General features: G+C 40.3%; 11 protein-coding genes and 1 pseudogene across 11 annotated transcripts; 3 read left to right on the top strand and 9 right to left on the bottom strand.

The window, feature by feature from the left end:
- Nucleotides 1-121: 121 nt before the first annotated feature.
- On the bottom strand, nt 122-510 carry LOC119075105 (histone H4). Its single transcript, XM_037181493.1, has one exon. The coding sequence runs from the start codon at nt 437-439 to the stop codon at nt 128-130; it is 312 nt and encodes a 103-aa protein (XP_037037388.1). The 5' UTR covers nt 440-510; the 3' UTR covers nt 122-127.
- A 1,282-nt stretch (nt 511-1,792) lies between these two features.
- Nucleotides 1,793-2,637, bottom strand: LOC119075102 (histone H1-like). The gene has a single exon (XM_037181490.1). It carries the CDS (start codon nt 2,546-2,548, stop codon nt 1,877-1,879), a length of 672 nt encoding a protein of 223 aa, XP_037037385.1. The 5' UTR covers nt 2,549-2,637; the 3' UTR covers nt 1,793-1,876.
- A 1,397-nt stretch (nt 2,638-4,034) lies between these two features.
- Nucleotides 4,035-4,433, bottom strand: LOC119075104 (histone H2B-like). The gene has a single exon (XM_037181492.1). It carries the CDS (start codon nt 4,408-4,410, stop codon nt 4,039-4,041), a length of 372 nt encoding a protein of 123 aa, XP_037037387.1. The 5' UTR covers nt 4,411-4,433; the 3' UTR covers nt 4,035-4,038.
- Nucleotides 4,434-4,568: 135 nt separating this feature from the next.
- On the top strand, nt 4,569-5,039 carry LOC119075103 (histone H2A). The gene has a single exon (XM_037181491.1). It carries the CDS (start codon nt 4,624-4,626, stop codon nt 4,996-4,998), a length of 375 nt encoding a protein of 124 aa, XP_037037386.1. The 5' UTR covers nt 4,569-4,623; the 3' UTR covers nt 4,999-5,039.
- A 7,637-nt stretch (nt 5,040-12,676) lies between these two features.
- Nucleotides 12,677-13,521, bottom strand: LOC119075096 (histone H1-like). Its single transcript, XM_037181485.1, has one exon. It carries the CDS (start codon nt 13,430-13,432, stop codon nt 12,761-12,763), a length of 672 nt encoding a protein of 223 aa, XP_037037380.1. The 5' UTR covers nt 13,433-13,521; the 3' UTR covers nt 12,677-12,760.
- Nucleotides 13,522-14,918: 1,397 nt separating this feature from the next.
- Nucleotides 14,919-15,310, bottom strand: LOC119075097 (histone H2B-like). Its single transcript, XM_037181486.1, has one exon. It carries the CDS (start codon nt 15,292-15,294, stop codon nt 14,923-14,925), a length of 372 nt encoding a protein of 123 aa, XP_037037381.1. The 5' UTR covers nt 15,295-15,310; the 3' UTR covers nt 14,919-14,922.
- A 147-nt stretch (nt 15,311-15,457) lies between these two features.
- Nucleotides 15,458-15,946, top strand: LOC119075098 (histone H2A). The gene has a single exon (XM_037181487.1). The coding sequence runs from the start codon at nt 15,508-15,510 to the stop codon at nt 15,880-15,882; it is 375 nt and encodes a 124-aa protein (XP_037037382.1). The 5' UTR covers nt 15,458-15,507; the 3' UTR covers nt 15,883-15,946.
- Nucleotides 15,947-16,445: 499 nt separating this feature from the next.
- Nucleotides 16,446-16,879, bottom strand: LOC119075118 (histone H4). The gene has a single exon (XM_037181506.1). It carries the CDS (start codon nt 16,806-16,808, stop codon nt 16,497-16,499), a length of 312 nt encoding a protein of 103 aa, XP_037037401.1. The 5' UTR covers nt 16,809-16,879; the 3' UTR covers nt 16,446-16,496.
- Nucleotides 16,880-18,234: 1,355 nt separating this feature from the next.
- On the bottom strand, nt 18,235-19,007 carry LOC119075114 (histone H1-like). Its single transcript, XM_037181503.1, has one exon. It carries the CDS (start codon nt 18,915-18,917, stop codon nt 18,246-18,248), a length of 672 nt encoding a protein of 223 aa, XP_037037398.1. The 5' UTR covers nt 18,918-19,007; the 3' UTR covers nt 18,235-18,245.
- A 1,330-nt stretch (nt 19,008-20,337) lies between these two features.
- Nucleotides 20,338-20,804, bottom strand: LOC119075116 (histone H2B-like). Its single transcript, XM_037181505.1, has one exon. The coding sequence runs from the start codon at nt 20,778-20,780 to the stop codon at nt 20,409-20,411; it is 372 nt and encodes a 123-aa protein (XP_037037400.1). The 5' UTR covers nt 20,781-20,804; the 3' UTR covers nt 20,338-20,408.
- A 162-nt stretch (nt 20,805-20,966) lies between these two features.
- Nucleotides 20,967-21,431, top strand: LOC119075115 (histone H2A). Its single transcript, XM_037181504.1, has one exon. It carries the CDS (start codon nt 20,993-20,995, stop codon nt 21,365-21,367), a length of 375 nt encoding a protein of 124 aa, XP_037037399.1. The 5' UTR covers nt 20,967-20,992; the 3' UTR covers nt 21,368-21,431.
- Nucleotides 21,432-21,919: 488 nt separating this feature from the next.
- Nucleotides 21,920-22,353, bottom strand: LOC119075119 (annotated as a pseudogene).
- Between the last annotated feature and the right edge of the window lie 1,113 nt (nt 22,354-23,466).

Here is a 23,466-nt window from a genome sequence, read left to right as displayed (position 1 = left end):
TCTCATCATATAGGGTTTTGTATTATTATGTTCGAAAGTGAGTATCGAATCGTTTTTATTTATGATTTTGGCGGCCCTGAAAAGGGCCATTTTAATAAGCGCGTTGCTCTTGTTAACGCACAATGATTTAACCTCCGAAACCGTACAATGTACGTCCCTGTCGTTTCAAGGCATAAACGACATCCATGGCTGTTACGGTCTTACGTTTAGCATGTTCCGTGTAGGTGACTGCATCTCGGATAACATTTTCCAAGAAAACTTTCAGAACACCACGGGTTTCTTCATAGATCAAACCGGAAATACGTTTGACACCACCACGACGGGCCAATCGACGAATGGCTGGCTTCGTAATACCTTGGATGTTATCACGCAAAACTTTGCGATGACGCTTGGCGCCTCCTTTTCCCAAACCTTTACCACCTTTACCGCGTCCAGTCATTTTTCAATTTTATTTTTTTATTCGAACTGTGCAACACAACGACCAAGTCGATACTGAATGTTTTGCAAGCGGTACGCACTCATTTATATACACTTCTCCCCTCCACTTGCATTTTCCGTTTTCCGGCTAAAATCTTCAATTTCCGCACAAATTTCGATTTTTCTCGATTTTCTATTTGCTGTCGACGAAATTAAGGAAAATCAAAAAGAAAATTTTCCGATTCCAGTCGACAAAGTTGGGAAAATGCAAACATTCCGTGCCATACAACGAGCTGTCAAAATGATATAAATAGAGGGGAATGTGTTGCGCTCTCCTCATTCTGTTTCTGATCGTTGACAAGCAAACAACAGCAAAAGAGAGAAAAATGGCTCGTACAAAGCAAACTGCACGTAAATCGACCGGTGGAAAAGCACCTCGTAAACAATTGGCCACCAAGGCTGCACGTAAAAGTGCACCAGCTACTGGTGGAGTTAAGAAGCCACATCGTTATCGCCCTGGTACCGTTGCATTGCGAGAAATCCGTCGCTACCAAAAGAGCACCGAATTGTTGATTCGTAAATTGCCTTTCCAACGGCTCGTTCGTGAGATCGCTCAAGATTTCAAGACCGATTTACGTTTCCAAAGTTCGGCTGTTATGGCTCTACAGGAGGCCAGCGAAGCCTATTTGGTCGGTCTGTTCGAAGACACCAATTTGTGCGCAATCCACGCCAAGCGAGTTACCATCATGCCAAAGGATATCCAATTGGCCAGACGTATTCGTGGTGAACGTGCTTAAGATGTTACATAAGTGACGACATCCCACAATCAAAATCGGTCCTTTTCAGGACCAACAAATTCATAACGAAAAACGATACGTTCATTTTCCGTATAAACAATAATACAAATTACAAACCTTTCGAGTATAGGAGATGAGAATATTGGGCAGATTTTTCAACTGTCAAAAAATACAAATTTCAATCGAACAATACCGTAGGCAGCAACAGTACATTTTTTGTTGAGGCATGTGGGAAGGTTGTATTTCGAAGCAGAGGATATCCCACAGAAAATGTGAACAATTGGTTTTTGTTCTTTTTTAGTTTTGTTACGTAAATCAACAGAACTTGATTATGATGTTCGATAGGCAGTGATCAGTCCTAAATTAGTTCAGCATGACCAGCTTACATAAAATAATAAGATACATGGGAGCCTGTAGTGTACATCAACATGTTCAATTTCGTTAAAAGTAGCTCGAAGAATCAACGAATCAACAAAAAATTCTGATTTTATGGCGACGAGTCGTAGTGTCGCACTACTATAGTAGACGCGTTGTGTATTATTAATGGAAATGGATTGCACGTTTTCGTCAGCAATTTGGTAGCCCTAATAAGGGCTGTGTTTTTCAATGCAATCGGATCATTGCAATTTATAATTGGCGAAAATTCCCGTGTTTTAAGGAATTTACTTCTTTTTTGGTGCAGCTGCCTTCTTTGGTGCTGCTTTCTTGGCTGGAGCTGCCTTCTTGGGTTTTGGTGTTTTTGGCTTTTTAGCGGCAGCTTTCGGTTTCGTTGACTTTTCCTTTGGGGCTTTTGGTGCCTTCACGGAACCAGCCTTCTTTGCTGCTTTAGCTGGTGCTGCGGCTTTCTTCTTCTTTTCAGCACTTTTGGCTGCAGGCTTCTTCTTAGCTGGAGATGCAGCTTTCTTCGCTTTCGGTTTCTTTTCACCGGTCGCTGCCTTAGCTTTCTTGGGCTTGGCAGCAGCTTTCTTCGGTGCCGATTCGGACTTTGATTTTGCAACAGTAGCAGAAAGTTTGAATGAACCAGAAGCACCCTTGCCTTTGGTTTGGATCAATTTGCCACCGGTAACGGCACTCTTCAGGTATTTCTTGATGAAAGGCGATAGTTTCTCGGCATCGATCTTGTAATTGGCTGTGATGTACTTCTTGATTGCCTGCAACGATGAACCACCACGTTCTTTCAGGCTTTTGATAGCAGCATTAACCATATCGGCTGTTGGCGGATGGGTTGGCTTCACTCGTGGTTTCTTCGATGCAGCAGAAGCAGTCTTGCTTTTCTTTGCAGCTGGAGATGAGGTAGCTGGGGGAGCAGCTTCGGTCACAGCAGTGTCGGCCATTGTAAATGTTTTGTTTTTAGATTTCGGTTTGAAAGCGTTGAATGTTTGCGGTACACACGATTTGCGTATTTTTATTCGAAAAATGCGGTGCAAATGTGGTACTGACAAAACATTAGTCCCTCACGGAAACAACATCATGCCTGTATAGCACGATACAAAACTTTGCACAAAGTAGTCCAACCGTACACGATTGTCCAAATTGTTAATTATTTTGGGGAAACCCGAGAGCCGTCCGGGATGTTGTGATGGATTCGTAATGTCGACACTCTAATCTTAATCGTGAGGTCATTCAATCGTCCAAGGTTATTCAATGTCGCATGGAAAACGAGTGCGTCGTGACAGACGTGCAATCGGAACTTCGAAAGTTAATTTTTTAATGAAGTCAAATTAATGATCAATCGGGGTCCAGCGATTGCCCACAATGATTTTAGGCAGCAATGGAGTTACATGCATCGAAAGCAGTAACAAAATCCGTATGCATTTGGCTGTGTGTGGAAAAATTTGATGGTTTTAAGGGGCACTGCAACCTCTACATTCTATGGCGCTGTCCGCACACTCTTTCCAATTTCGATTTATTTCGATTCTTTTAATTTGGGCCCTCTGTGGCAGTTGGACCTTTAGCTAGTCCTCGTTCTTCGTCAGTTTTTTACCACTTTCGATCCATGGAACAACTATTGATTCCGACATACAAAAGCACAAGCACACCAGACATTCACGAGCCAACATTTACGTGAGGTTTTGTTCGATGTTTATTAGAGCTAACCTTTTCATCATCTAGACCTGTGAGTCTGGGAAATGTTTTTTTTTTCCTGACTGGAATAATCAGTGAAATGACCACAAACAGTAATGGTATGGCATGAAATCCACGCCACTAACACATTGAATGCGAGTTACAACGCGTTCGAATTTCTTCTGCAGACATCATTGTTTACTAACCCATTGACTGATTGACGCAAACAACAGACCGTTATTTTAACTCGGTTGGTGATGGACAAAAAATTTTATGTTCCAGAAAAGACAGTCAACGTTCGCCTTTAGGATCTTCCGTTAAAAGTGGAAAAAGTCGGTTTTCTTGACTGCCCCATATATGTCAACATCTGTACAGAAATAGCGACTGAAAGTGGACGGACCACACACAGCTCAAATTTATTTCTATTAACGGATTGTGGATGGGCGACATTGCATTTTGTTTGTTTGTCTTCTACTTAATGATTGCTAGCAGATTTCATAAAGAGACTGTCTAAATCTAATCAAGCCTAAAACTCAGCGACCACTCTCAATTATGTAGAACAATATTAAAAATCATGGCCAAAGCCCAATTACAGTTAGACGGAGTAGAGCCACACCCAAAGTTTCGGAGTCGGTTTTTTTTTTGTATTATTTTCGAATTGATTTCAAATGTTTTTCGTAAATGAAATGGTGGCTCTGAAAAGAGCCGTTTGTTTTGATGTCGGAGATTTCAATGTGAAACCATTTTTTTTAAAACCAATTTACTTGGAGCTGGTGTATTTGGTGACGGCTTTTGTGCCTTCACTGACAGCGTGCTTGGCCAATTCACCAGGCAACAACAGACGAACAGCGGTTTGAATTTCCCGACTGGTGATGGTCGATCGTTTGTTGTAGTGAGCCAAACGGGATGCTTCGGCAGCAATGCGTTCGAAAATATCATTAACGAAACTGTTCATGATACTCATGGCTTTGCTCGAAATACCAGTGTCTGGATGCACTTGCTTCAACACTTTGTAGATGTAGATGGCATAAGATTCCTTACGCTTGCGTTTCTTCTTCTTGTCGCCTTTCGAAATGTTCTTTTGCGCCTTACCGGCCTTCTTGGCAGCTTTTCCGCTTGTCTTTGGTGGCATGTTTACTGAACGATACACTCAATGAAACTATATCAATACCGTCACATTCGTACCGCACTTTTATATTCACTTTTGTTCAACGAGATGGCTCCGCCCATTCATCCATATGGTTGAACGAACGTGCATATAAAGACAGTAGACGCGTGCATTCAGTATCATTCAGTCGTTCAATTTCGTGCTGTAAACAAGTAAATTAAAAAACCAATTTGAAAAATGTCTGGCCGTGGTAAAGGTGGAAAAGTTAAGGGAAAGGCAAAGTCTCGTTCGAACCGTGCCGGATTACAGTTTCCAGTCGGTCGTATTCACCGATTGTTGCGTAAAGGCAACTATGCCGAACGTGTCGGTGCTGGTGCCCCAGTTTATTTGGCAGCTGTGATGGAATATTTGGCTGCTGAAGTATTGGAATTGGCTGGTAACGCAGCCCGTGACAACAAGAAGACCAGAATCATTCCACGTCACTTACAGTTGGCCATCCGCAACGACGAAGAATTGAACAAGTTGTTGTCGGGTGTAACCATTGCCCAAGGTGGTGTTCTGCCCAACATTCAGGCAGTTTTGTTGCCGAAAAAGACCGAAAAGAAGGCTTAAGTGCCCTGTATACTGGAAACATCTCGAGTATATCCGAAAAAACGCCCTTTTAAGGGCGACCAAAAATTTAACGAAAAACAATTGAATCATTCGATAGAATAATACGAGAAAAATAGAAGCTTTTCTGTTGGTGCTGCGTTCATTTTCAGCTGCAATTTTAAAGAACAAAGAAAATATCAGATTTGTTATCGTCGCCTTAAGTCAGACGCTGTACTGTGTGTACTCTTTGTAACGTACACAACTTGTGAATGAAAAAAAATGAATGGGTCCCTTTGTGTTGTTTTTTTTTAGCCTTTCCCCTTACACAATAATTTCCCTAACCCAATTTTGCTACTGTTAACGCTCCATTAATCGAAAGGAACACTAATCTCAGTACGTACGCATGCAGAAGTCATTCGACCGTCAATTTCATCGTTTCATGTCATTGCATTTTTCCGCTCAGTATATCAATATAGGGTACACGAGGCCACGAACCAAATGTTGTATTATTATGTTCGAAAGTGAGTATCGAATTGTTTTAGCTAAAAAAATTTATCGAAATTTTGGCGATATCGCTAACCTGGAACGATTTACAAAATAAGTTAGCTACGCCTCGATCGGCAAATTTCACACAAGAAGTACCATTTCCATCATTTGCCCCATTGATAAGTAATGCAAGGTTCTGAAAGAACAGGTTAAGACACTCACGAAGGCGGGTGAAACACAAATTTTTACAATTTAGACAAGTTTTGTTAAACACACGCATTATAGATTGTATGAAAAGAAAACTTGAGGAAAAAAATTATCAAGTTGACATTTTACACAATCTGTAATGACTAATGAGTGTGTTTAACAAAACCCGTCTAAATTGTTAAAATTTGTGTTTCATCGCCTTCGTGATCAAGTCAGAAGTGTCTTAACCTGTTCCTTCAGAACCTTGAAGTAATGTACTAATTCTAAACTCACATATCCAGTCACACTCCAGTCACCTGAATCAAAAAATAATAGTTTTCTCAAAATCCCAAACGACCGGTAGATATCACAAAGGCTTTTTCAAAATAACCAAATGACTGAAAAATTATCAAAATTGATTGATGTTCGTCTTTTTTGATATATTGAAGCGCTTTAATTCATTCAATTGGCACACAATTGAGCTCCAGATCATTCATAGTGTGCAATTTTAGAAGAAAAATTATTCAGAAGAGAATTCAAGAATTCAACGTCGTCATGTATATCAACGCACTTCAGGCAACAGTGATCACAGTCGACACCTGCCATACTATTTTGCATGAAATGTTTTTTTTACACTGTTGCACACTGTCAAGTTTCCGTACCCTATTTGGAGTACCATTCATGCTTGAAGTGCGTTGATGATATTCATACAATAACCTAAGGTCAATATAATTGAGCAGATGAGCTGAATGTAAGATTTGGCAAATTAAATTATTTTTTTCAGTTAGTGTCTGAGAACTACCAGTCCAACATGAAACTTTTGATTTTGTTGGCTTTGTCATGGAAATTTTCGTTTTCCATGAATTCATTTGAATTCTGTAATTTCTGTAACCCGGGAGAATTGTACCTGAACTGCGATAGTGACGAATGTGACAGTGAACAGATTCACACCATCAAGGATGAAAGTGTTATCTGTGGAGATGAGGAAGTACTCAGGGAGAACATCACGACCCTCAGTATTAGGCGATGCATTTTTAACGAGTTCAATTTGTTTAAAAACTGCACATTGCTCAAACTGCACTATATTGAAGATATGCATTCGATGCAAAAGGAGACACTCAGTGAAATGAATCAGTTGACAAACATCGAACTCATGTATACAGATCCTGAAGATCTGACATGGCTAGCATCGGCCATTTCTGGTCTAGCAAATTTGCGATCAGTTCATTGTTACGGTTACAATTTAACAAAGATGAGTGCATCATCGTTTCAAGGCGTCCACCACTTAAAGAAATTGCTTATCGCAGAGTATACGAATCCAACATTGTCATCATTGCCTCCTGGTCTGTTTCGCGATTTGAATCAATTGGAAACTTTGATTCTTCATTTGGGTCATTTGTCAAATTTCAGTGCCATTGACTTTACCGGATTGGAAAAATTGACGTCGTTAAACATAAATATGAAGCAAATTTCGTTTATACCTACAAAGATGTATATTCCGAAGAGTCTAAGATATTTGGTGCTACAGGACAATGGTATCCGCGACATTGCATCAACTTCATTCTCACAAATGCCCAATTTAATTCGCCTGGAAATGAGTCTCAATCAAATTGAGCGGCTACCCGCAAACGCCTTCATCGAATTAACTGATTTGAGAGTGTTAAATTTGTGGGATAATTCCATTGATCGCATTGAAAATGGTGCATTTACGAACTTGAAAAATTTGAAAAAATTAGATTTGAGAAACAACAAACTTACTGCTCTGGACGAATACACTTTCAGAGGACTTCGTAATTTGAAATATTTGAGTTTGAGGGGCAACTCAATATCGACCATAAGTGTCAACGCATTTTCGGGTTTACCCAATTTGGTCCAATTAATCTTACGCAAACAAGATGGACTGGAAACTATTGACTTGAATGCATTCCCGCAGTTTGTTGACTTACAGACGAAAACTGTTATTTATACTGCAATAAGCACGGAGCCAGATGATTTTGAAAAGAAGGAAATGGAACGACTTGAAGACCCCAATTATATGGAATTATTCGGAAGTTTTTATATAGGCAAGCCAGATCATCAAGTCGATTTGCACAATTTGACGAAAAGTATGGCAGACCAATCTCTAATTTTGGGCAATTTGGATTTGTCAATTAATCGAATCACTTCCATAAACGTTGAAAAAAGCCTAGTCTAGCTGAAGTTAATTTACAATATTTTGCATGTTTTGTATCATCAGATTTTAACCCAATAAAAACAGTCATTTTGATGGGATTATTTTGAATAGAAGTCAACGAAGACCATGAAGGTTCATTTCATTTTGTACACAAAAAGTACGTTCTGTACACAAAACGTCCCTTTTGTACACACACAAAAAATATTTTGTACACAAAATTAAAGATTTTGTACACAAAATTGATTATTTTGTACACAAAAGGTCTGTTTTGTACACAAATAAAAATATTTTGTACACAAACATAACTGATTTTGTACACGGAAACCGTAACAACGTACACAGAAAACACTATTCGTACACAAAATCTTGTTAAGCTTCTAGCAATTTTTTGAATTAGCTTTACGCGATCTCAGCACATAAGTTATCAAGTGTGACAAAACAAAGAAGCTTTATCACAATGAGAGTTCTCAATTGGCTGTGTTTTTTGATTTTGAGAGATTTTTTTATTATAAACATAAATTGCATTGAGCAGCACTTTCATTCCTAGAAGTTAATAATTAACAGAACAACGGCACCAAAAAGAAGAGGTAATACAGTTAGAGAAGAGAACGTGTAATTTGTGTCTGTAGTCTTTCAAAAGTATATTTGCTTAATTAAATCTTTTGTCATTGGACTACATCTTGTTTCATACACTTTCTTTACTGTAGGATGATGTATTTTCTTTGTGCGGGGGCTCCGCCCCCAAACCCCCGCGCCTGCGGCGAGCTTTTCTTTACGCCCTGCAGGCTGCCGTACGTTCATGGGGCTCTGCCCCAAACCCCGCTAGGGGCTCTGCCCCTTAGACCCCGCAAGGGGGGCTGTACCCCCCTTGACCCCCCACTGCGGGGGCTGCCGCCCCTCGACCCCGCTTCTTTTTTTTTTTTTTAAGTTCACGGCCTGCGGCGCTGCTTTTCATGTACAATGTTTTTACCTAACATTTTTTAAATTAATAACACAATAATACAATATTTAGATTACTCATTCAAAATTTTAAATATTCAAATGCACATGTATAAGAATTCGCATTATTCCGATTCCCACAGGCCAACATTGTAATAACGTCGATGAATAAATATATTCTTCTCTCTCTCACAAAATCATCAAATTTGTGTACAAAATGATTCTTCTTTGTGTACAGAACGAACATACTGTGTACAGAACGAACTTACTGTGTACAAAATGATCACTTTTGTGTACAAAATGATCACTTTTATGTACAAAATAATCATTTTTGTGTACAAAATCATGGTTTCTGTGTACACAATTGACTTTGTGTGTACAAAATGTATGTTTTGTGTACAGAACGTAATTTTTGTGTACAAAAAGAAATAAACCGACCATGAATGTGGAGTGGTGACGGGATATTTCTACACGGTTAATATTGTCAGGAAGGATATTGTCGTTTTAAGACGATATTATGGTCTAAAAACGTTTTTCATCCAGGACGATAATATCGTTTTAAAAAACGACAATATCGTTTTTTGGACGATAAATTTGTTCTAACCAAATTCAGTGCTATTTCGTTTTCTGTACGATAACGTGTTCCTAAACGATAATACCGTCCCAGTTATTTTCCTTTTGAGAATTGTTTGGAAATTTGCATACAAGAGTAGGTATATGTAGTTTGTATAAAAGTTTTCACAAGCAATTTATCTGTCCCATAAAGAAAACCTAGGAGGATGGGGTTAAGGAGCTTTAGCTGCTTCAGATGTATCTCATTTTGAGTGTACCACAGTGTTTGGATCATGAGCAGTGAGTAAGATATATCTACAGTTAATAACTTAACCTAATGATGCTCTGCATCGCCTCCAATTATTTTCATCTCGATTGTTAATTTCTGCAACAAATCACTTAGGTCACACATTACCAATGTATATGTATGCAATGTGAAAAACTGACTAGGCACTAGGTACTGAACGCACTGAGCTACTCGTATGATACCGTGCCTGCGTATGATGCCTACATTTAGGCGGGATATCAAGTACGCAACTTACCCATCTCAGACAGTATCTCCCGAATGGGGGATTGAAGTTATTTTTAATCGACGTAAAACATTATTCTAAGCATCGAGCGAATTGTATTTACAGTAACCCATTGTTCTATCAGTACGGTCAGGATGTGATGTACTTCGTACACTTGATTTGATTTAGTCTAAAAGTGTACGAGCTGATATGCACATGGTCATGACAAAGGTGCACTGATGAGTCGTAAACGACGAAATCAGCTTGTTTTTTGTTTATATGATGGAAATACGTTCTGATTAAGAGTGGAGTGAAATAGTTGAATTCAATTTTCATTTGTTTTGGAGAATGTTGTGTTTTATTTTACGATTATTCTAAACAAAAAATTGTTTAACGATATGTCTCTAAAATGCACTGATCTTATTATACGTTTATCTAAACTTTGAAACGTACAGCCGCCCGTAAGAAAATTACAAAATGGCCCCTTTATTTTTGATTTTACAGATGTTGAGGAAGGACAATTTTTATTGTGAAATATATTGCTTTAAAGAATGGAATTCAAACGGAAGAAAGCCGAATCATCTGCCACTTTTTGACGCAATTTTTTTTTTGTTATAATTTTCTTCCTGCAATTTTTCTGGTAAGATTTTTGTTGATGAAACTTTCGCGACTTTCCTCATCAGCTGCCATTTGTGACGCATATCTTTTTGCGTGTCGAATCTGTAAGCGTCACCTACACCGATATCGGTTCTTTTGTAAGTGGATAACAGGACTTGCGTCACACCTCCACTGTAAGTAGTTTTGGGCGATTAATTGTTCCCATAGTCTAAAACAATTTCCGCGTACATATCTCTTATAAGAAACGGAAACAATCGAGTTGAAACTCAGATTTTCAAAATTCTTGTCGAACCGCGATACTTTACCTTACATCATATTATACTCATATACTCACCCCCATATTCAATTTTGTGAATTTCGTTTGCTCTGAAACAATCAACCAAATGAAGCGGGTCACAGTAGGTGTTCACGTCAACTTGTATTATTAATGGAAATGGATTGCACGTTTTCATTACAAATTTGGTAGCCCTGATAAGGGCTGGGTTTTACTGCAATCTTACTGTTATCTATGTAAAATAGATCTGTTCCAAAGTTTCTTTTCGTTTAACGAGGAAATCGACAAACGACATTCGTTTACTCTCATCGTCTTCATCATAGTCCTTGGACTTTCCCAATTCAGACTTTGCTTTTGTAACAGCAGCAGAAAGTTTGCATGAACCAGACGCACCCTTGCCTTTGGTTTTAATCACTTTTCCAGCGGAAACAGCCTTGCTTTTCTTCGCAGCCGGAGATGAGGTAGCTGGGGGAGCAGGTTCGGTCACAGCAGTGTCGGCCATTGTAAATGTTTTGTTTTTAGATTTCGCTTTGAAAGCGTTGAATGTTTACGGTTACACACGATTTGCGTATTTTTATTCGAACAAAGTGATGCTGACAAAACATAAGTTCCTCATGGAAACAACATAATGTCTACTTAGTACGATGCAAAACAAGTCGATACTGAATGTTTTGCAAGCGGTACACACTCGTTTATATACACTTCTCCCCTCCACTTGCATTTTCCGTTTTCCGGCTAAAATCTTCAATTTCCGCACAAATTTCGATTTTTCTCGATTTTCTATTTGCTGTCGACGAAATTAAGGAAAATCAAAAAGAAAATTTTCCGATTCCAGTCGACAAAGTTGGGAAAATGCAAACATTCCGTGCCATACAACGAGCTGTCAAAATGATATAAATAGAGGGGAATGTGTTGCGCTCTCCTCATTCTGTTTCTGATCGTTGACAAGTAAACAACAGCAAAAGAGAGAAAAATGGCTCGTACAAAGCAAACTGCACGTAAATCGACCGGTGGCAAAGCACCACGTAAACAATTGGCCACCAAGGCTGCACGTAAAAGTGCACCAGCAACTGGTGGAGTTAAGAAGCCACATCGTTATCGCCCTGGTACCGTTGCATTGCGAGAAATCCGTCGCTACCAAAAAAGCACCGAATTGTTGATTCGTAAATTGCCTTTCCAACGGCTCGTTCGTGAGATCGCTCAAGATTTCAAGACCGATTTACGTTTCCAAAGTTCGGCTGTTATGGCTCTACAGGAGGCCAGCGAAGCCTATTTGGTCGGTCTGTTCGAAGACACCAATTTGTGCGCAATCCACGCCAAGCGAGTTACCATCATGCCAAAGGATATCCAATTGGCCAGACGTATTCGTGGTGAACGTGCTTAAGATGTTACATAAGTGACGACATCCCACAATCAAAATCGGTCCTTTTCAGGACCAACAAATTCATAACGAAAAACGATACGATCATTTTCCGTATAAACAATAATACAAATTACAAACCTTTCGAGTATAGGAGATGAGAATATTGGGCAGATTTTTCAACTGTCAAAAAATACAAATTTCAATCGAACAATACCGTAGGCAGCACCGGTACATTTTTTGTTGAGGCATGTGGGAAGGTTGTATTTCGAAGCAGAGGATATCCCACAGAAAATGTGAAAAATTGGTTTTTGTTCTTTTTTAGTTTTGTTACGTAAATCAACAGAACTTGATTATGATGTTCGATAGGCAGTGATCAGTCCTAAATTAGTTCAGCATGACCAGCTTACATAAAATAATAAGATACATGGGAGCCTGTAGTGTACATCAACATGTTCAATTTCGTTAAAAGTAGCTCGAAGAATCAACGAATCAACAAAAAATTCTGATTTTATGGCGACGAGTCGTAGTGTCGCACTACTATAGTAGACGCGTTGTGTATTATTAATGGAAATGGATTGCACGTTTTCGTCAGCAATTTGGTAGCCCTAATAAGGGCTGTGTTTTTCAATGCAATCGGATCATTGCAATTTATAATTGGCGAAAATTCCCGTGTTTTAAGGAATTTACTTCTTTTTTGGTGCAGCTGCCTTCTTTGGTGCTGCTTTCTTGGCTGGAGCTGCCTTCTTGGGTTTTGGTGTTTTTGGCTTTTTAGCGGCAGCTTTCGGTTTCGTTGACTTTTCCTTTGGGGCTTTTGGTGCCTTCACGGAACCAGCCTTCTTTGCTGCTTTAGCTGGTGCTGCGGCTTTCTTCTTCTTTTCAGCACTTTTGGCTGCAGGCTTCTTCTTAGCTGGAGATGCAGCTTTCTTCGCTTTCGGTTTCTTTTCACCGGTCGCTGCCTTAGCTTTCTTGGGCTTGGCAGCAGCTTTCTTCGGTGCCGATTCGGACTTTGATTTTGCAACAGTAGCAGAAAGTTTGAATGAACCAGAAGCACCCTTGCCTTTGGTTTGGATCAATTTGCCACCGGTAACGGCACTCTTCAGGTATTTCTTGATGAAAGGCGATAGTTTCTCGGCATCGATCTTGTAATTGGCTGTGATGTACTTCTTGATTGCCTGCAACGATGAACCACCACGTTCTTTCAGGCTTTTGATAGCAGCATTAACCATATCGGCTGTTGGCGGATGGGTTGGCTTCACTCGTGGTTTCTTCGATGCAGCAGAAGCAGTCTTGCTTTTCTTTGCAGCTGGAGATGAGGTAGCTGGGGGAGCAGCTTCGGTCACAGCAGTGTCGGCCATTGTAAATGTTTTGTTTTTAGATTTCGGTTTGAAAGCGTTGAATGTTTGCGGTACACACGATTTGCGTATTTTTATTCGAAAAATGCGGTGCAAATGTGGTACTGACAAAACATTAGTCCCTCACGGAAACAACATCATGCCTGTATAGCACGATACAAAACTTTGCACAAAGTAGTCCAACCGTACACGATTGTCCAAACTGTTAATTATTTTGGGGAAACCCGAGAGCCGTCCGGGATGTTGTGATGGATTCGTAATGTCGACACTCTAATCTTAATCGTGAGGTCATCCAATCGTCCAAGGTTATTCAATGTCGCATGGAAAACGAGTGCGTCGTGACAGACGTGCAATCGGAACTTCGAAAGTTAATTTTTTAATGAAGTCAAATTAATGATCAATCGGGGTCCAGCGATTGCCCACAATGATTTTAGGCAGCAATGGAGTTACATGCATCGAAAGCAGTAACAAAATCCGTATGCATTTGGCTGTGTGTGGAAAAATTTGATGGTTTTAAGGGGCACTGCAACCTCTACATTCTATGGCGCTGTCCCAACACTCTTTCCAATTTCGATTTATTTCGATTCTTTTAATTTGGGCCCTCTGAGGCAGTTGGACCTTTAGCTAGTCCTCGTTCTTCGTCAGATTCACTTTTTTACCACTTTCGATCCATGGAACAACTATTGATTCCGACATACAAAAGCACAAGCACACCAGACATTCACGAGCCAACATTTACGAGTGGTTTTGTTCGATGTTTATTAGAGCTAACCTTTTCATCATCTAGACCTGTGAGTCTGGGAAATGTTTTTTTTTTCCTGACTGGAATAATCAGTGAAATGACCACAAACAGTAATGGTATGGCATGAAATCCACGCCACTAACACATTGAATGCGAGTTACAACGCGTTCGAATTTCTTCTGCAGACATCATTGTTTACTAACCCATTGACTGATTGACGCAAACAACAGACCGTTATTTTAACTCGGTTGGTGATGGACAAAAAATTTTATGTTCCAGAAAAGACAGTCAACGTTCGCCTTTAGGATCTTCCTTTAAAAGTGGAAAAAGTCGGTTTTCTTGACTGCCCCATATATGTCAACATCTGTACAGAAATAGCGACTGAAAGTGGACGGACCACACACAGCTCAAATTTATTTCTATTAACGAATTGTGGATGGGCGACATTGCATTTTGTTTGTTTGTCTTCTACTTAATGATTGCTAGCAGATTTCATAAAGAGACTGTCTAAATCTAATCAAGCCTAAAACTCAGCGACCACTCTCAATTATGTAGAACAATATTAAAAATCATGGCCAAAGCCCAATTACAGTTAGTAGAGCCACACCCAAAGTTTCGGAGTCGGTTTTTTTTTGTATTATTTTCGAATTGATTTCAAATGTTTTTCGTAAATGAAATGGTGGCTCTGAAAAGAGCCGTTTGTTTTGATGTCGGAGATTTCAATGTGAAACCATTTTTTTTTAAAACCAATTTACTTGGAGCTGGTGTATTTGGTGACGGCTTTTGTGCCTTCACTGACAGCGTGCTTGGCCAATTCACCAGGCAACAACAGACGAACAGCGGTTTGAATTTCCCGACTGGTGATGGTCGATCGTTTGTTGTAGTGAGCCAAACGGGATGCTTCGGCAGCAATGCGTTCGAAAATATCATTAACGAAACTGTTCATGATACTCATGGCTTTGCTCGAAATACCAGTGTCTGGATGCACTTGCTTCAACACTTTGTAGATGTAGATGGCATAAGATTCCTTACGCTTGCGTTTCTTCTTCTTGTCGCCTTTCGAAATGTTCTTTTGCGCCTTACCGGCCTTCTTGGCAGCTTTTCCGCTTGTCTTTGGTGGCATATTTATTCAACGATACACTCAATGAAACTATATTAATACCGTCACATTCGTACCGCACTTTTATATTCACTTTTGTTCAACGAGATGGCTCCGCCCATTCATCCATATGGTTGAACGAACGTGCATATAAAGACAGTAGACGCGTACGTTCGGTATCATTCAGTCATTCAGTTTCGTGCTGTAAACAAGTAAATTAAAAAACCAATTTGAAAAATGTCTGGCCGTGGTAAAGGTGGAAAAGTTAAGGGAAAGGCAAAGTCTCGTTCGAACCGTGCCGGATTACAGTTTCCAGTCGGTCGTATTCACCGATTGTTGCGTAAAGGCAACTATGCCGAACGTGTCGGTGCTGGTGCTCCAGTTTATTTGGCAGCTGTGATGGAATATTTGGCTGCTGAAGTATTGGAATTGGCTGGTAACGCAGCCCGTGACAACAAGAAGACCAGAATCATTCCACGTCACTTACAGTTGGCCATCCGCAACGACGAAGAATTGAACAAGTTGTTGTCGGGTGTAACCATTGCCCAAGGTGGTGTTCTGCCCAACATTCAGGCAGTTTTGTTGCCGAAAAAGACCGAAAAGAAGGCTTAAGTGCCCTGTATACTGGAAACATCTCGAGTATACCCGAAAAAACGCCCTTTTAAGGGCGACCAAAAATTTAACGAAAAACAATTGAATCATTCGATAGAATAATACGAGAAAAATAGAAGCTTTTCTGTTGGTGCTGCGTTCATTTTCAGCTGCAATTTTAAAGAACAAAGCGTTTTATGATGCGCAACTCGCATGGCGTTAATCAGAAAATATCAAATTTATTATCGTCGCCTTAAGTCAGACGCTATACTCTTTGTAACGTACACAACTTGTGAATGAAGAAAAATGAATGGGTCCCATTGTGTTGTTTTTTTTTTAGCCTTTTCCCTTACACAATAATTTCCCTAGCCCAATTTTGCTACTGTTGTTAACGCTCCATTAATTATAATCGAAAACAGAACTAATCTCAAGACGTACACGTGCGTCACACATTCAGAAGTTTCATTCGAAATTCAATTTCATCATTTCATGTCATTAACATTATTCCTCTCATCATATACGGTTTTGTATTATTATGTTCGAAAGTGAGTATCGAATCGTTTTTATTTATGATTTTGGCGGCCCTGAAAAGGGCCATTTTAATAAGCGCGTTGCTCTTGTTAACGCAGAATGATTTAACCTCCGAAACCGTACAATGTACGTCCCTGTCGTTTCAAGGCATAAACGACATCCATGGCTGTTACGGTCTTACGTTTAGCATGTTCCGTGTAGGTGACTGCATCTCGGATAACATTTTCCAAGAAAACTTTCAGAACACCACGGGTTTCTTCATAGATCAAACCGGAAATACGTTTGACACCACCACGACGGGCCAATCGACGAATGGCTGGCTTCGTAATACCTTGGATGTTATCACGCAAAACTTTGCGATGACGCTTGGCGCCTCCTTTTCCCAAACCTTTACCACCTTTACCGCGTCCAGTCATTTTTCAATTTTATTTTTTTATTCGAACTGTGCAACACAACGACCAAGTCGATACTGAATGTTTTGCAAGCGGTACGCACTCATTTATATACACTTCTCCCCTCCACTTGCATTTTCCGTTTTCCGGCTAAAATCTTCAATTTCCGCACAAATTTCGATTTTTCTCGATTTTCTATTTGCTGTCGACGAAATTAAGGAAAATCAAAAAGAAAATTTTCCGATTCCAGTCGACAAAGTTGGGAAAATGCAAACATTCCGTGCCATACAACGAGCTGTCAAAATGATATAAATAGAGGGGAATGTGTTGCGCTCTCCTCATTCTGTTTCTGATCGTTGACAAGCAAACAACAGCAAAAGAGAGAAAAATGGCTCGTACAAAGCAAACTGCACGTAAATCGACCGGTGGCAAAGCACCTCGTAAACAATTGGCCACCAAGGCTGCACGTAAAAGTGCACCAGCTACTGGTGGAGTTAAGAAGCCACATCGTTATCGCCCTGGTACCGTTGCATTGCGAGAAATCCGTCGCTACCAAAAGAGCACCGAATTGTTGATTCGTAAATTGCCTTTCCAACGGCTCGTTCGTGAGATCGCTCAAGATTTCAAGACCGATTTACGTTTCCAAAGTTCGGCTGTTATGGCTCTACAGGAGGCCAGCGAAGCCTATTTGGTCGGTCTGTTCGAAGACACCAATTTGTGCGCAATCCACGCCAAGCGAGTTACCATCATGCCAAAGGATATCCAATTGGCCAGACGTATTCGTGGTGAACGTGCTTAAGATGTTACATAAGTGACGACATCCCACAATCAAAATCGGTCCTTTTCAGGACCAACAAATTCATAACGAAAAACGATACGTTCATTTTCCGTATAAACAATAATACAAATTACAAACCTTTCGAGTATAGGAGATGAGAATATTGGGCTGATTTTTCAACTGTCAAAAAATACAAATTTCAATCGAACAATACCGTAGGCAGCAACAGTACATTTTTTGTTGAGGCATGTGGGAAGGTTGTATTTCGAAGCAGAGGATATCCCACAGAAAATGTGAACAATTGGTTTTTGTTCTTTTTTAGTTTTGTTACGTAAATCAACAGAACTTGATTATGATGTTCGATAGGCAGTGATCAGTCCTAAATTAGTTCAGCATGACCAGCTTACATAAAATAATAAGATACATGGGAGCCTGTAGTGTACATCAACATGTTCAATTTCGTTAAAAGTAGCTCGAAGAATCAACGAATCAACAAAAAATTCTGATTTTATGGCGACGAGTCGTAGTGTCGCACTACTATAGTAGACGCGTTGTGTATTATTAATGGAAATGGATTGCACGTTTTCGTCAGCAATTTGGTAGCCCTAATAAGGGCTGTGTTTTTCAATGCAATTGGATCATTGCAATTTATAATTGGCGAAAATTCCCGTGTTTTAAGGAATTTACTTCTTTTTTGGTGCAGCTGCCTTCTTTGGTGCTGCTTTCTTGGCTGGAGCTGCCTTCTTGGGTTTTGGTGTTTTTGGCTTTTTAGCGGCAGCTTTCGGTTTCGTTGACTTTTCCTTTGGGGCTTTTGGTGCCTTCACGGAACCAGCCTTCTTTGCTGCTTTAGCTGGTGCTGCGGCTTTCTTCTTCTTTTCAGCACTTTTGGCTGCAGGCTTCTTCTTAGCTGGAGATGCAGCTTTCTTCGCTTTCGGTTTCTTTTCACCGGTCGCTGCCTTAGCTTTCTTGGGCTTGGCAGCAGCTTTCTTCGGTGCCGATTCGGACTTTGATTTTGCAACAGTAGCAGAAAGTTTGAATGAACCAGAAGCACCCTTGCCTTTGGTTTGGATCAATTTGCCACCGGCAACGGCACTCTTCAGGTATTTCTTGATGAAAGGCGATAGTTTCTCGGCATCGATCTTGTAATTGGCTGTGATGTACTTCTTGATTGCCTGCAACGATGAACCACCACGTTCTTTCAGGCTTTTGATAGCAGCATTAACCATATCGGCTGTTGGCGGATGGGTTGGCTTCACTCGTGGTTTCTTCGATGCAGCAGAAGCAGTCTTGCTTTTCTTTGCAGCTGGAGATGAGGTAGCTGGGGGAGCAGCTTCGGTCACAGCAGTGTCGGCCATTGTAAATGTTTTGTTTTTAGATTTCGGTTTGAAAGCGTTGAATGTTTGCGGTACACACGATTTGCGTATTTTTATTCGAAAAATGCGGTGCAAATGTGGTACTGACAAAACATTAGTCCCTCACGGAAACAACATCATGCCTGTATAGCACGATACAAAACTTTGCACAAAGTAGTCCAACCGTACACGATTGTCCAAATTGTTAATTATTTTGGGGAAACCCGAGAGCCGTCCGGGATGTTGTGATGGATTCGTAATGTCGACACTCTAATCTTAATCGTGAGGTCATTCAATCGTCCAAGGTTATTCAATGTCGCATGGAAAACGAGTGCGTCGTGACAGACGTGCAATCGGAACTTCGAAAGTTAATTTTTTTAATGAAGTCAAATTAATGATCAATCGGGGTCCAGCGATTGCCCACAATGATTTTAGGCAGCAATGGAGTTACATGCATCGAAAGCAGTAACAAAATCCGTATGCATTTGGCTGTGTGTGGAAAAATTTGATGGTTTTAAGGGGCACTGCAACCTCTACATTCTATGGCGCTGTCCGCACACTCTTTCCAATTTCGATTTATTTCGATTCTTTTAATTTGGGCCCTCTGTGGCAGTTGGACCTTTAGCTAGTCCTCGTTCTTCGTCAGATTCACTTTTTTACCACTTTCGATCCATGGAACAACTATTGATTCCGACATACAAAAGCACAAGCACACCAGACATTCACGAGCCAACATTTACGTGAGGTTTTGTTCGATGTTTATTAGAGCTAACGTTTTCATCATCTAGACCTGTGAGTCTGGGAAATGTTTTTTTTTTCCTGACTGGAATAATCAGTGAAATGACCACAAACAGTAATGGTATGGCATGAAATCCACGCCACTAACACATTGAATGCGAGTTACAACGCGTTCGAATTTCTTCTGCAGACATCATTGTTTACTAACCCATTGACTGATTGACGCAAACAACAGACCGTTATTTTAACTCGGTTGGTGATGGACAAAAAATTTTATGTTCCAGAAAAGACAGTCAACGTTCGCCTTTAGGATCTTCCTTTAAAAGTGGAAAAAGTCGGTTTTCTTGACTGCCCCATATATGTCAACATCTGTACAGAAATAGCGACTGAAAGTGGACGGACCACACACAGCTCAAATTTATTTCTATTAACGAATTGTGGATGGGCGACATTGCATTTTGTTTGTTTGTCTTCTACTTAATGATTGCTAGCAGATTTCATAAAGAGACTGTCTAAATCTAATCAAGCCTGCTCAGCGACCACTCTCAATTATGTAGAACAATATTAAAAATCATGGCCAAAGCCCAATTACAGTTAGACGGAGTAGAGCCACACCCAAAGTTTCGGAGTCGGTTTTTTTTGTATTATTTTCGAATTGATTTCAATGTTTTTCGTAAATGAAATGGTGGCTCTGAAAAGAGCCGTTTGTTTTGATGTCGGAGATTTTAATGTGAAACCATTTTTTTTTAAACCAATTTACTTGGAGCTGGTGTATTTGGTGACGGCTTTTGTGCCTTCACTGACAGCGTGCTTGGCCAATTCACCAGGCAACAACAGACGAACAGCGGTTTGAATTTCCCGACTGGTGATGGTCGATCGTTTGTTGTAGTGAGCCAAACGGGATGCTTCGGCAGCAATGCGTTCGAAAATATCATTAACGAAACTGTTCATGATACTCATGGCTTTGCTCGAAATGCCAGTGTCTGGATGCACTTGCTTCAACACTTTGTAGATGTAGATGGCATAAGATTCCTTACGCTTGCGTTTCTTCTTCTTGTCGCCTTTCGAAATGTTCTTTTGCGCCTTACCGGCCTTCTTGGCAGCTTTTCCGCTTGTCTTTGGTGGCATGTTTACTGAACGATACACTCAATGAAACTATATCAATACCGTCACATTCGTACCGCACTTTTATATTCACTTTTGTTCAACGAGATGGCTCCGCCCATTCATCCATATGGTTGAACGAACGTGCATATAAAGACAGTAGACGCGTACGTTCGGTATCATTCAGTCATTCAGTTTCGTGCTGTAAACAAGTAAATTAAAAACCAATTTGAAAAATGTCTGGCCGTGGTAAAGGTGGAAAAGTTAAGGGAAAGGCAAAGTCTCGTTCGAACCGTGCCGGATTACAGTTTCCAGTCGGTCGCATTCACCGATTGTTGCGTAAAGGCAACTATGCCGAACGTGTCGGTGCTGGTGCTCCAGTTTATTTGGCAGCTGTGATGGAATATTTGGCTGCTGAAGTATTGGAATTGGCTGGTAACGCAGCCCGTGACAACAAGAAGACCAGAATCATTCCACGTCACTTACAGTTGGCCATCCGCAACGACGAAGAATTGAACAAGTTGTTGTCGGGTGTAACCATTGCCCAAGGTGGTGTTCTGCCCAACATTCAGGCAGTTTTGTTGCCGAAAAAGACCGAAAAGAAGGCTTAAGTGCCCTGTATACTGGAAACATCTCGAGTATACCCGAAAAAACGCCCTTTTAAGGGCGACCAAAAATTTAACGAAAAACAATTGAATCATTCGATAGAATAATACGAGAAAAATAGAAGCTTTTCTGTTGGTGCTGCGTTCATTTTCAGCTGCAATTTTAAAGAACAAAGCGTTTTATGATGCGCAACTCGCATGGCTTTAATCAGAAAATATCAAATTTGTTATCGTCGCCTTAAGTCAGACGCTATACTCTTTGTAACGTACACAACTTGTGAATGAAGAAAAATGGATGGGTCCCTTTGTGTTGTTTTTTTTTAGCCTTTTCCCTTACACAATAATTTCCCTAGCCCAATTTTGCTACTGTTGTTAACGCTCCATTAATTATAATCGAAAACAGAACTAATCTCAAGACGTACACATGCGTCACACATTCAGAAGTTTCATTCGAAATTCAATTTCATCATTAACATTATTCCTCTCAACATATAGGGTTTTGTATTATTATGTTCGAAAGTGAGTATCGAATCGTTTTTATTTATGATTTTGGCGGCCCTGAAAAGGGCCATTTTAATAAGCGCGTTGCTCTTGTTAACGCAGAATGATTTAACCTCCGAAACCGTACAATGTACGTCCCTGTCGTTTCAAGGCATAAACGACATCCATGGCTGTTACGGTCTTACGTTTAGCATGTTCCGTGTAGGTGACTGCATCTCGGATAACATTTTCCAAGAAAACTTTCAGAACACCACGGGTTTCTTCATAGATCAAACCGGAAATACGTTTGACACCACCACGACGGCCAATCGACGAATGGCTGGCTTCGTAATACCTTGGATGTTATCACGCAAAAACTTTGCGATGACGCTTGGCGCCTCCTTTTCCCAAACCTTTACCACCTTTACCGCGTCCAGTCATTTTTCAATTTTATTTTTTTATTCGAACTGTGCAACACAACGACCAAGTCGATACTGAATGTTTTGCAAGCGGTACGCACTCATTTATATACACTTCTCCCCTCCACTTGCATTTTCCGTTTTCCGGCTAAAATCTTCAATTTCCGCACAAATTTCGATTTTTCTCGATTTTCTATTTGCTGTCGACGAAATTAAGGAAAATCAAAAAGAAAATTTTCCGATTCCAGTCGACAAAGTTGGGAAAATGCAAACATTCCGTGCCATACAACGAGCTGTCAAAATGATATAAATAGAGGGGAATGTGTTGCGCTCTCCTCATTCTGTTTCTGATCGTTGACAAGCAAACAACAGCAAAAGAGAGAAAAATGGCTCGTACAAAGCAAACTGCACGTAAATCGACCGGTGGCAAAGCACCTCGTAAACAATTGGCCACCAAGGCTGCACGTAAAAGTGCACCAGCTACTGGTGGAGTTAAGAAGCCACATCGTTATCGCCCCTGGTACCGTTGCATTGCGAGAAATCCGTCGCTACCAAAAGAGCACCGAATTGTTGATTCGTAAATTGCCTTTCCAACGGCTCGTTCGTGAGATCGCTCAAGATTTCAAGACCGATTTACGTTTCCAAAGTTCGGCTGTTATGGCTCTACAGGAGGCCAGCGAAGCCTATTTGGTCGGTCTGTTCGAAGACACCAATTTGTGCGCAATCCACGCCAAGCGAGTTACCATCATGCCAAAGGATATCCAATTGGCCAGACGTATTCGTGGTGAACGTGCTTAAGATGTTACATAAGTGACGACATCCCACAATCAAAATCGGTCCTTTTCAGGACCAACAAATTCATAACGAAAAACGATACGTTCATTTTCCGTATAAACAATAATACAAATTACAAACCTTTCGAGTATAGGAGATGAGAATATTGGGCAGATTTTTCAACTGTCAAAAAATACAAATTTCAATCGAACAATACCGTAGGCAGCAACAGTACATTTTTTGTTGAGGCATGTGGGAAGGTTGTATTTCGAAGCAGAGGATATCCCACAGAAAATGTGAAAAATTGGTTTTTTCTTTTTTAGTTTTGTTACGTAAATCAACAGAACTTGATTATGATGTTCGATAGGCAGTGATCAGTCCTAAATTAGTTCAGCATGACCAGCTTACATAAAATAATAAGATACATGGAGC

This window comes from Bradysia coprophila, unplaced genomic scaffold (genome assembly GCF_014529535.1).
Source record: "Bradysia coprophila strain Holo2 unplaced genomic scaffold, BU_Bcop_v1 contig_18, whole genome shotgun sequence".
NCBI classification, from domain to species: Eukaryota; Metazoa; Arthropoda; class Insecta; order Diptera; family Sciaridae; genus Bradysia; species Bradysia coprophila.
Note: the sequence above shows the minus strand (reverse complement) of the source record. Positions and strands in the feature narration are given on the sequence as shown.